This window comes from Gopherus flavomarginatus, chromosome 5 (genome assembly GCF_025201925.1).
Source record: "Gopherus flavomarginatus isolate rGopFla2 chromosome 5, rGopFla2.mat.asm, whole genome shotgun sequence".
NCBI classification, from domain to species: domain Eukaryota; kingdom Metazoa; phylum Chordata; order Testudines; family Testudinidae; genus Gopherus; species Gopherus flavomarginatus.
The window spans coordinates 121,949,389-121,962,087 of record NC_066621.1 but is presented as its reverse complement, the minus strand read 5'-3'; the positions used below and the strand labels follow the sequence as shown (position 1 = coordinate 121,962,087).

The window sequence follows — 12,699 nt, the reverse complement described above, 5'->3', positions numbered from 1 at the left end:
GCATGACTGATATCTTTCTGACTTGATTTCTCTTCACCAGTTGAGCAATAAAGTTTTGGGATATCTCCTGTTGGAGACTTAGAATACTAAAGTATAGTCTCCATCCTCTATTAGTAAAAAACTTTGTCTTCCAAACAGTTCCTGTTCACTTCCCTAAACATAAAAAAGTCATCTTCCATCACCTTCACATCCATATTATACTTCCTGTGTACCAATGGTCTGATACTTTCTTCCTGCCTACTAGCAGTCTCACTTGCTTATTTTGCCATACTTCTGATTTGCTACCATTTATTTCTTATCCCTGGCTGCCTGAATTCTTGATACAACTGTCCCCTCTTATACTGGTTCCAAGCCTGCTGGAACAGTGAGGAAGTTTTTGGTGGGTGATGGGAGGCCATACTAGGGAATTAAACATAGGTGTATTGTGTTGAGACTGTCCTCACAAGAGTCCTGCTCTGAATTCTAGCAGCCAGAAATCTATCTTCTAACCCCACAATTACATGTTACTCCAGGGTATGATCAAGTTTTCAAAATATCTAAGCTGATCTAGGATTCTGCCATCTCTTGTTGAAACTTGAGCAAAGAGTGAAAAAATGGTTTTGACAGTTCTCTCCATTCCTGGATGCTTCTGTGAGGGAGGTCAGTCCACTGGGATGAGGGCAGTGTAGGCTATTGGCCAGAACATAGCTTGTGGCCGGGTTCAGAGCCATAGTCAGTCATTAGGAACCAAAACCGGAGGTCAAGATCTGGATACCCAGAGCCAGGGGGTCGAGCCAGAGTTCATAGCCAGGAGCTGGAGTCAAGGGTCAAACTGGAGGTCAGGAACTGGAGCAAGCAGAGTAGCAGACAAGGAGGGGTTCAAGGTACAGGAAAGGACAGAGGCAAGGCTCAATGTAAACAGGAGCAGCATGAAAAAGGTAATGCAGGAGCAGGCCACAGTCATGGGGATGAGCGTTAGGAAGCCAGCGAGCTGCAGCTGCTGGCTTAAGACCTAGCCTGTTGGACTCTGCAGCCGGTCGGGTTGGATGGCTAATCAGGCTGCAAGCCAGATGTACTAATGAGGCTTCCTGGAGACTAGCTCTGCTGCAGGCCCTGATTCCTGACAGGGAGAAATTAGAAGAAGATTACAGCATCCTGCTTTGCATAAAAATACTGTAGTTGGCATCCTTCTATTTTGCCTGTCTTCAGTTGGTCTGGGGAAGTTTGATTATCAACAATTAGCTCAGTCATAATATAGGCATGTCTTGACTGTGAGCTTCTCCTACAATGAATGAATTTTAATCCTGGTTTATACTTTACTTCAAAAGGAATCTTTGTTTTTTCCCATTCATTCTCATCGCTATGTATAAAACATTTGGGTGGGTGACTGAAGGGGGAAATTATGTCTTTTCCTTCCTTTGCAGTGTTAAGAGTTGGCTACTCTTTGATGCAGGGTAGTAAGCTTGATGGCACAGTGATCCTGTGTAGCAAATCCAATATGTTGTGATAGATTTGTTTTTTGCAGTGTTCTGCAGTATACAAAATATAGTTTCATTATATAAACCTTATTTACAGCTCATTGGTTTTGTTCAGTTTTTAACAAGGTCAGTCCAGAATTCTTCCTGAATAACTGACTGTCTTCCATGCCCATCTTTTGAAACTCAACATTTTGCAGGCTATTTGGAAAGAACTCTATATGCTTGTCAGTGACTAGGGAATGGTGGCAAAGGAAGCCACAGTGCACTGCCTAGATGATTGTCCTAAATATATTTCAGAAACTGGATTTGTCTGTGAGCTCATGATGCTCAGCTTGACTACAAAAATGCATGTTAATGGCTCCCCAAGATAGCCCGGCAGGATTGCAGCCATTTCTGGATGCAAAATACATATAGCAAAGACAAAGCTAACCAGGAACAATTAAATGGGGAAAAGCAAGACTCTGTAAAAACCCTAGTTCTTTCCGGTTTCTAGTTTCCTCAGCATGATTGAATCTGGTTCCTTCTAGCTAGTGAAAACATTAGACCTGATGTCACTATTGTCACATAAGAATAGACAGTGTGGTTCATTGGCAGGTAGGAGACTTTAGTTTGATTCTGGGTTCTAACCCTACTTGCTGTGTGGCCTCTTGCTAGATCAGGAGTGGGTTTGCTTACCCTTATGTGTCTAAAAGCCGCTGGAGTTTTCATTATTCTTATGTGGAAGTCTGCCTTTGTCTTTTCTTAGCCATCAAGTTCCAATTCTTGCCTCTTCCTCTTTTGCCTGTGTAGAATTCAGATGTTAGTAACTTAAACAACCACTCCTGCTTTGAATCTCATGTGAGAACCAGTGTTTTTGTCTCAGGACAGTCTTAAAATGTTTACTTTTCTTGTAAAGATGTGTTTAAAGGTTTTTGTTCCTGCTACTACCATCACTTTAAGAACTTAGACAGTATATATCCATCTCTGTTAGTTTTTAAAAGAATAGCTGTTCTCAAAACTGAGTGTCTATATTTCAAATATCCTTTTATTGTGGTGGTCTTTTAAAAAAAGTAAGTTTTGGTTGCCACTATACAGTTGGAATCCTTCTTTCTGTAGTACACTGTACTTTAAAGAAGTCCTACAGAATCAAGATTTTTCAGTTGGACACATACAACTTACAACATACATTTTTTTTTAAATCCATATCTTATTTGGATGTCCAGTTGTTCTATGACAAGTACTCAGGTCTTCTTCTAACAAATCACCAGAATGCAAATAGTGTTCTTCACCCTTGTCTTGCAAAAACAGCCATTTTATCTGCTAAATTAAGACAATTGATTAAAAGCATGAACAGATATTAGCTATTAGCTTAATAAATGAGTGACTGGATGAACTACCCCTTGTGTTCTACACCTTGTTCAATGATGTGTGTGTAAGTTACTAATGTGTGATTATCTTCATGCCTCTTACCACATCTGGTTTCTTTCAGCATTTCACATAGACTAAGTTGATGTTAAACAGAACATTTTTAGGAATCTCTGTCTAATTCTTTCTGTAGTTATTTTTAAAGGGATTTTGCTTCTTGTTACTGTGATGTTGCCCCTTAAGTACTTATATTACCACCTCAACTTCTCTATAGAAACAGTAAAATTAATTTTAATTGGGTGGGGGAGTTCCTTTTTAAAGGCATTCTAGACTCATGTCTCACTTTGACTTGGGATCTTTGACTTTGTGGGACCAGAACAGGAGCACTGAAGCCAGGTGCACCACACTATTTCATCCCATCAGCATAGTTTCCTGTATGTGTCTGTTTTTTTGATTAATTCAGTTTGCTGAGTTACTTCTTGCGTGGTTGATGATCACTCCATCCAGTCCCAGCTTCCAGCAGTCAGAGGTTTAGGGATAGTCACAGCATGAGATTGCATCCCTGACCATCTTGGCTAATAGCGATTGATGGACCTATCCTCCAAGAACTTACGTAATTATTTTTTGAACTCAATTATACTTCTGGCCTTCACAACATTCCCTTGTAATAAGTACCACATTTGTTTAAGTCAGTGGTTTTCAAACTTTTTTTCTGGTGACCCAGTTGAAGAAAATTGTTAATGGCCGCAACCTAACAGAGCTGGGACAGAGGGGTTTGGAGTGTGGGAGGGGCTCAGGGCTGGGGCAGAGGGTTGGGATGTGGGGGTGAGAGCTGTGGGGTGGGGCTGGGAATGAGTGCTTCAGGGCGTTGGAGGGGGCTCTGGCCTGGGGATGCAGGCTCTGAGGTGGGGCCAGGGATGAGGGGTTTGGGGTGCAGGAAAGGGCTCTGGGTTTTGGGGGCGGGGCTCAGGGATGGGGCGCAGGCTTATCTCAAGCAGCTCCCAGTCAGTGGCGCTGCAGGTGTGCTAAGGCAGGCTTCCTGCCTGTCCTGGCACCGCGGACTGCACTGCACCCCAGAAGCAGCCAGCAGCAGGTCTGGCTCCTAGGCGGAGGCTCACAAGTGGTTCCATGTGGCTCTCACCCACAAACACTGACTCCCCTCCCACCCCTTCACTCCCATTGGCTGGTTCCCAGCCTATGGGAGTGTGAAGCTGGTGCTCTGGGCAGTGACAGTTCGCGGACTCCTGTGCCCTCTCCTCCCCCCGCCCCGCCTAGGAGCCAGACTTGCTGCTGGCCGCTTCCGGGGCGCAGCGTGGTGTCAGGACAGGTAGGAACTAGCCTGCCTTAGCTGGGCAGAACCGCTGACAGGACTTTTAATGGCCCGTCAGTGGTGTGGACCAGAGCCGCCACAACCCAGTGCTTTACATTCCGTGACCCAGTACTGGGTTGGGACCCGCAGTTTGAAAACCACTGGTTTAAGTATTTCCTCGTGTTTGCTGCCTACTAATTTCATTGGGTGACCTCTGATTCTTGTGACAAGTAAAAGGTGTTTTGAGATGGGGTGACCAGAACTGCATGCAGTATTCAAGGTATGGGTGTACTATGGATTTATATAGTAGTAGTATGATATTTTTGGTCGTCTTATCTATCTGTTTCCTAATGTTCTGTTAGCTTTTATAACTGCTGCTGCATGTTGAGCAGATGTTTTCAGAGCACTATCCATTATAACTCCAAGATCTCTGTCTTGAGTGGTACCTGCTAACTTAGACACCATCATTTTGTATGTATAGCTGAGATTCATGTTTTCCAGAGTGCTTTACTTTGATCTTATAACATTATATTCCATCTGCCATTTTATTGCCTAGTCAGCCAGTTTTGTGAAATCCCTTTGTAACTCTTCACAGGCAGCTTTGTATTTAACTGTCTTGATTCAGTGTCATTTGATTAGTGTCTATAAATATCTACCTACATTGGGAGAGACTTTGTTTTAATCTAGCATATCAGGATCCAATGGCTGGAAGCTGAAGTTAGATAAATTCATCTTAAAATAAGGTGAACGTTTGAGGAGTGAGAATAATAAACCATTGGAACAACTTACTTAGGTATTCAATGAATTTGCCATCACTTGTACTCTTTAAATCAAAATTGGATGTCTCTCTAAAGGATATACTCTAACTCAACCAGAACATATGGGTTTGATGCAGGAATCACATGGTGAAATTCTATGGCCTGTGTTATGGAGTTCAGACTAACTGAGCATAATGGTCCAGTCTGGCCTTAAATTCTATGAAATTTGAAATAATTGATATTTCTCATTTTCTTCTCAACTCATTTCAAATTGGTGAGAGTTCTTTGGTCTTGCTGAGACTTGTTCCATTGTCTGATGAGGTTGTGGTACAGGACAGTCCTTTGTGGTCCTGCTGCACTGCACCTTTTTGTGCGTCCTTTTATTTTAAAGATATTGTACTTAAAATGTTATGAGGCTACCACTCCTGTCTTCTTCAGACCAGTTCTACCTCTTGCCAGCTTGGTTGGAGGACTATTGATCTGCCTCCAAAACTCACTTCAGCAAATGTGACGTGAGGCGTATTATGATGTGGAGACATCAAAATGTGATGCGTCTTTGTTGCATAGACACTGTATTGCGATATGTTTTGTCATGCCACAACGGAATTACTCTTCAACTCCAACTGCAAAAGATGGTGTTCCTAGACTGCAACGCTATTTGTTTTTTTTAAGTCAATTTTCCAGATTTTTGTTTGGTTTTCAAAGCACATTTTATTTATTTATTTATATATATACACATGCGTGTGTGCGCGCACACACACTTTTTACATTCATACTTTCTTGCATGTCTGTATACACACCTTTTAACAATTTGTAATTTTACTGCAGTTAAAAGAGACACTGGAACAATCTATAGGCCAATTAAGGAGCCAACGATTGTCCAGAAATTCTGGAATGAGAAGTGCCTCTCTTTCAAGTTTATACACAAGTGACCTGGATGGTGAAGCAGCCACAGGTAAATGTTAAGAAGCTCTATTATGTCACTGCATTGTAATATCCTTTTAATGCTAGAGAGTGAATTTACATTAAATGGAGTAGAGTCATGTTTGTTTTTCTTTAAAGAAAAGTCATGATTTTAAAAGTCCAACATTTTGGGCCTATTTCGGGTTGGTGGTATGAGCTATGTGTCTCATTGGGAAGCTGGGAATCTTCCTTTTCCTTTAATATAAATTTCCTCTTTCTAGCCTGAGAGAGCTTTGAAATAGTGGGCTTTAAAATTGTGATATTTTTATTTATAGAAAAAGTTGACATTGGCCCAGTATTGAATTTTTTCCTTCCTAGGCCTTGGGCAGGTATAATTTTGGGGACAAGTTTTTCACTTTTGGGAGGAGAAGGACATATTTCTTTAGGAGGTCGATTTAAAGAAACAAAACTGTTTGAAATGTTAGACTAAGTCCTGGGAAGGTGGGTTAGTGGGCAGATGGCAGGTATTTGGGGGGGAAGGTTGAGTGATGAAATGCACAAGCACACAAGAAATGTATTTATTGGTTGTCTCTGAAATTTATCACATTGTATCTTTGATTTCTTATATGCCTATATGTGCGTGTGAAAATTTTTTTTTAAATTTTTCCTGTCTTCAGTTTTCTCTTTCCATTTATTTTTTTACCTCTTATCTTGTAAAGGGAGCCACCATTTCCAGCCTACCTCACCTCTCAGGGATTATGGAGACTCACAGAGCACTAGACGTCGGAGGTCTAGATCTGCTAATGTCCGGTTCATCGATGAGGCCAATAATTTGGACCAGGTACTCAATACTAGTAAGAGATCTGTTCTCAAACGTCCCTTTCAGTTATTTAAAATAAATAAATAAATAAATTCTGTGAAATTCAGAGCAGATGGACTTGTATTTTGGCTGCTGACATGAAAGTCCTTTCTAGTTTCTCTAAGTATTCTGTGTGCATAGTGCACTCATGTCACTTGTGAGAACAGCATATTGTGCATGTTTTTGAGGAAGGTCCTCTAAGATCCCCTTGCTGTAGCTTGGTTCATTCTTACCTCTCAGACTCAAAATACTAACCATGTGTGAACTGTCCTCCTGGCTGAGGTGGGCTGGTCATTGCTTCTTCTGAAACTTGATCGTTTATTTACATAAAGAGTGACAGAGGCTGTGACATGCTGTATATATCCTAAAAGGAACTATTTGAAAATCTCTTGATATAGGATTGACATGTAATAATTTAGCCCTTGTAATCATGAGAAAAAGATCTAAAGACTACAGCTTTTAATGTTTTACAATTATTTAAACAAACATCAACACAGAATTAAAACACTAGTCTTGTCCCATCCTTAACTCACCTATGCTTATCTCAGACATGCTGGGATTTCCAGTTCTCAGTCCATCATTCATCTTAGCCCCAAATATCTGCTTAAAACAGGTCTTGCAGCTAACAGTTTTTAACTTTCAGAGGCTCTATGAGGTGATCAAGCTCTGGATTCAACAGCTCTTCTGTGGGATGCCCTGGGACCAGCCCCATCTCTTTTAAATTAAGAGAGCTCATCTTGGGCTTGTTTAATGACTACTATTGTAATTTGTAGCCCATGGGGAGAATCTGCTTCCTATGTGATACACCACTCATTAAATGATTGGCCACAATTTTCATATGGTTTTATATACGTAGCTTTATGTATACTGCATTATGGCAATCCAAACTGTTGGTGACAAAGGCATGGTGTATAGTGATATCAGTGTCTTCAATCTTTTTGTATTAATTTCAGCCAGCTCATCCTTACTTTCACCCTGTTACATGTAGACATTGAGTTATTTGTCCCATTTCACCAGGCAGGTGAAATGAGATGGAGATGAAGATTTGGGTGTCAGTTGGTCTGTTGCAGACACCTCAGCCCATGTCTACTCGTTAACTATCCAAACAGCCTGATATACACTTTGAATGGGTAGGATAATAGGATGGATTCCTATTGTACCTCCTATGTGAGAGGCTTCAGCGCATATGAGCATTTACCCCAAACTACTCTCTGGGCTCCCGCAGGTAGCTATGAATGGAGCTACTTGAGCGAGTCCCTCTACCTCTGCAGTAAACCACAGTTATGCCAACAAAATCTCACCATAATTAGTATTAAAGACAGCTGAAAGATCTAATAAATCAGCATGAGCTCTTTATCTTCATTAATTCTAGACGATCAGCTGATGTGAAAATGAATTACAGTACAAAAGTTGCAATCTAAATCTTTATTACACAGGGTTAAGGAAGTCTGAGGACCCCAGAAACAACCAGAGTTGTTCCACCATAATCTTTGTAATGACCTTTCCCCTAAAAGAGGAGTTAGTTAACATTTTCAACAATAAAATATCTGTTATAATTAGCTGTTTGGAAAAACACTGTTTTTGTTGTGGGTGTAGACAGCACTTTGTGCTTTATGGTGGTTCCCAGAATACCAATAAGTTTTTTGTGTATACAGTTAAATATCTTTTTGAACATTATTTTTGTTTATTTTGATGGTGTGTATATATATACAGAGAGAGAGAGAGAGAGAGAGAGACCTTATATGCCAATATAAGTACTGCTTTGCTAATTTTTGTAAAACTACTTAAATATTAACTATATCATTTTATTTCAGTAAAAACATAGATAAGTTGTTGTTCTCTGGGATGATTTTTATTGACTATGGCCATAGGCTCAATTTGATTTGACATAGACATAGAATCTTGGGGTTGGAAGGGACCTCAGGAGGTCATCTAGTCCAACACCCTGCTCAAAACAGGACCAATCCTCAGACAAATTTTTACCCCAGTTCCCTAAATGGCCCCCCTCAAGGATTGAACTCACAACCCCAGGTTTAGCAGGCCAATGCTCAAACCACTGGGCTATCCCTCCCCCCTATTTATGGGATCAGGTGATGCTCAAATCTCACTTACCACATCTTGAATCCTGGTATTCCCCCTTTGCCACGTTCACAATCTCAGCATTCCCATTCCCTATGTTTACCTTGCCAGGTCTTCCCATATTTTTGTTAGATATGACAAGTGATGAAGTATATTGATAATTCCACAATAATTTAAATCCATGTAAGTCTAGATTCATTTATAAATGGTATTTTCTCATTAGATTTACTTCCTCTCCCCCATCCCCTAGCAATTTCCTATTCCACCATGCTGCTCTACACTGTAACTATACTACTCCGATTGCTCAGAGAGGAGAACCCAAGTTAAATTTTCAAGATCACCTTAGAAAGGTAATACAAATGGTTCAGAGAGTTTAATTTCTCCACTTGCCCAGATCTGCTGATCGATTTGGAGCAGGGAGACCAGGATTGGATTGTGAAAGGGATGGGTAACTGAAATCAATACGCTCCAAAGCACTTGAACAACCTCAGTATAGAACCTTGCTACTTCATTTTCTGTTGCACAGCTGAGAAGTGTGCTGTTGTGATATGGTTGCTGGGAGAAAAGCTTTAGTGCTATACTAGCACACCTGCCTAATCCAGCCCTACACTATGAATAAATATTAAATTACATATGAAATAATATAGTTGTAGTGTTTAGAACCAGAAGCAGACCATAAACAATTCCAGACCTGAGGGTCCTGACACCTTCGTCATCTTTAACCTTTGTTTTGTTTAAATGGTTCTTTAAAAAGTTTTAAAATACATTTTTCCTTTTGAAATGACACTGAAGAAAGACATTTCAAACTTTTTCAGCTTAATTTGTGTGTTCTCATTTGCAGCTACATTCCTTACACCACTCCCTTCGAGACCTTAGCAGTGAACAGGTTCGCCTAGGAGATGATATCAGCAGGGAGCTTTCAAGAAGATACCGGTATAAGTAGTATCCATTTCCACATCAGGCAGAAAAGATGAGCTGTTTAAAGAATAAATTAGGAAATGTGGTTTAAGAGCTGTTTATAAATATAGAAATTAACTTTTGTTGGTTTAACCGTGTAATGGAACAAAATATAAAAAAGAAATCACAGGAGTACAAAATGGATAATATGCTTCCTATTGTAATTTTAAAAGGAGGAGAGTTTTAGAACTTCCTTCCAAAATGTGGCAGGAGGAAAACCTGTATGATAAATTATCTAAGTCGCATCATCTTCATCTTCAGTATATAATTAACACAATCCTTCTCAAAGGTAGCGTTTTCCATTGGCTTATCCAGTGGGTTAGGGGATGGGAATCATTTGTACTATTCTCAACTCTTCCACTGGTAGATTGTGCTTAGGACCTGATCAGTCGCCCCCTGAAGTCAATGGAAAGACTACCGTTGATTTCCATGAGCTTTGACTGAGACCTTTAAGGTTTTCTGTAGTATCCAAAAAAACAGATGGACCTTGAGCAGGTCACTTATGGTTTCTGTACCTCAACTTGTTGTTCTGTGAAATGGGCATAATCTGCAAAATGTGTAGCAAAGATTAAGTTAATTGTTTGCAAAGTGCTGTCAGATCTCTAAATGAATGACGAAGCAAATATTAGCACTATCTTATTGCAAGTGATTGGGCAGCTAAAACTCAGGAATATGACTTTCTCACTACATAGAATAGCTACTATGTAATGGCTGTGTCCTCATTAAAATCTGAATCCTAGAACAAAATTATTGATGAAAGTAACTTGAGAAATGATTTGCATTCTGGATTCTGCTCTTGCTGATTTTTTTACATGTCATACATTTCATAGTTTAAGAGTGGTGCCATGTCTCACAAATTAGCTTCCCATTTTCTGCCCTCAAAGTGTGGATACATTTTTAATATGTGGGTTTGCCACCTGAGTCTGACCGCTGCTTTGTCTAGGAGTTTGCAGACAGAAAAGATCTGTTTTTAAAACTGCTCTAACATGCAGGCATTGCAAAAGCTTAAAACCCCCAAATAAATAAATGCTAATTAAAGGCATATAATTGCTGCTCAGTTTAAATTAACCCATACTATTAAAATTTAAAATTAATCTTTGCATTTTTTTCCTTTTAAGGACTGATGCAGAAACCAAAAAGATCTTGACAGACTTGTCGGAAAAGCTCACTGAATCCCAAAGGCAAGAAACTGTGAGTGTGTTTTCAGCGTAGCTAACTGGGTTGGGGAGAAAGGAGAACAGGTGTGTTATGTAGCTAGTTGCTAGTTCAACATGCATCTTGCCAATCAATTTAACACCAACATGTTAGTGTGTCCTTAAAACATAGTGAAGTCTGGCTCAGTGGGCTTGGGTGCTTTCACTGTGTAGTAAAAATGTAATGTGTTTCATCCCTCAGATCCTTGCTAGTTGAACTAAATGGGGGCATTTTATTGTTTAGGGTATTTTTCTGTTCATTCACAATAAATTTTCATAGAGAAAGCTGGCAGTGCTGTAGTTTGAGTGCTGAGCATTACTTGGAGCATTTTTCAGCAAAAAAAAAATCCTTTTAAAGCTCTAAAAATAATTTATTGTAATTAAAAGTACATTTTCCTTTCTCCAGAGTCAACTTGTATGTCGGTTACCCTTTTTAACTGAGCTATCCTTTCAAAATAATCATTTAATATGCTTAGGATGTTGCTGTTATAAGAATTTTATGCCTTAAAATTATTTGTAGCAGAAGTTTAGCGTGCCAAAAAAAAAGGCAGCAGCTAGCTAGCTAGCTCCATTTACTAATGGTAACACTGAAAAGTAAATTTTGAAGACAGAGCACGCTGGGATCTTCTCTGGCAGAATATGACCAGGTCAGTTCATCTAAGTCCTTTGACCCAGGAGCCTGCAAATAATCTCATCCTAATAGCAGAAGCACTTTTGTTAGCTAGATAGCATATCAGAGGGGGAACAAATGAAAATTATGGAAGGTATTCTCTGCAACTTCTATGCATTAGACAACTGTCAAGGCTTTTTTCCCCACTTTGAACTTTAGAGTACAAAAAGTGGGGACCTGCATGAACACTTCTAAGCTTAATTACTAGCTTAGATCTGGTACGCTGCCACCAGCCAGAATTTAGTGTCTGACACACTTTCTGTTCCCCCAAAACCTTTCCTGGGGAACACAGATCCAAACCCCTTGGATCTTAAAACAAGGAGGAATTAACCATCTCCCCTCCTTTCCCCCCACCAATCCCTGGTGAGATCAGACCCAATCCCTTGGATCTTAAAACAAGGAAAAATCAATCAGGTTCTTAAAAAGAAAGCTTTTAATTAAAGAAAGAAAAGGTAAAAATTATCTCTGTAAAATCAGGATGGAAAATGCTTTACAGGGTACTTAGATTTATATAGCCCAGAGGAAACCCCTTCTAGCCTCAGGTTCAGAGTTACAGCAAACAGAGGTAATAATCCTTCCAGCAAAAAGAAACCTTTACAAGTTGAGAAAACAAAAATAAGACTAATCCGCCTTCCCCGGCTATTACTTACAATTTTGAAACATGAAAGACTGATTCAGAAAGATTTGGAGAGCCTGGATATATGTCTGGTCCCTCTTAGTCCCAAGAGCGAACAACGAAAAACACAAAAAGCACAAACAAAGACTTCCCTCCACCAAGATTTGAAAGTATCTTGTCCCCCTATTGGTCCTCTGGTCAGGGTGTCAGCCAGGTTTACTGAGCTTCTTAACCGTTTACAGGTAAAAGAGACATTAACCCTTAACCATCTGTTTATGACAATTCTCTGCAACTTCCATGCATTAGACAACAGTAAACCCTAGGATCTGTATTATTTAAATATTGGAGTCAGCTCATAATTCCACAACACAGAACAAAATTAGAAGTCTTAAACCAGAATCAATAAAGCCCTTAAATGGAAAATATTCTGTTAATAAAATAGCTAATCTGTTACATTTTTACTTAAAAAAAAAAAAAAGAAAAGGCATTTTCAGAGTTCATTTTGAGAGTACATAGTGCCAGTTAATGAATGAAACCTTAACATGTAGTGTTAC

At 39.7% G+C, this 12,699-nt stretch overlaps 1 protein-coding gene across 7 annotated transcripts in view; it reads left to right on the top strand.

Moving 5' to 3' along the window:
- Positions 1-12,699, top strand: part of CEP128 (centrosomal protein 128) — a 418,732-nt gene that overhangs the window by 38,454 nt on the left and 367,579 nt on the right. For 6 of the 7 annotated variants that reach the window (XM_050953220.1, XM_050953223.1, XM_050953224.1 and 3 more), the window contains exons 4-7: positions 5,697-5,823; positions 6,491-6,612; positions 9,551-9,642; positions 10,785-10,857. In XM_050953220.1, coding sequence (XP_050809177.1) covers positions 5,697-5,823; positions 6,491-6,612; positions 9,551-9,642; positions 10,785-10,857 — 414 coding nt within the window. The remainder of the gene's footprint in view (positions 1-5,696; positions 5,824-6,490; positions 6,613-9,550; positions 9,643-10,784; positions 10,858-12,699) is intronic. The other variant, XM_050953226.1, reaches the window with a different exon arrangement.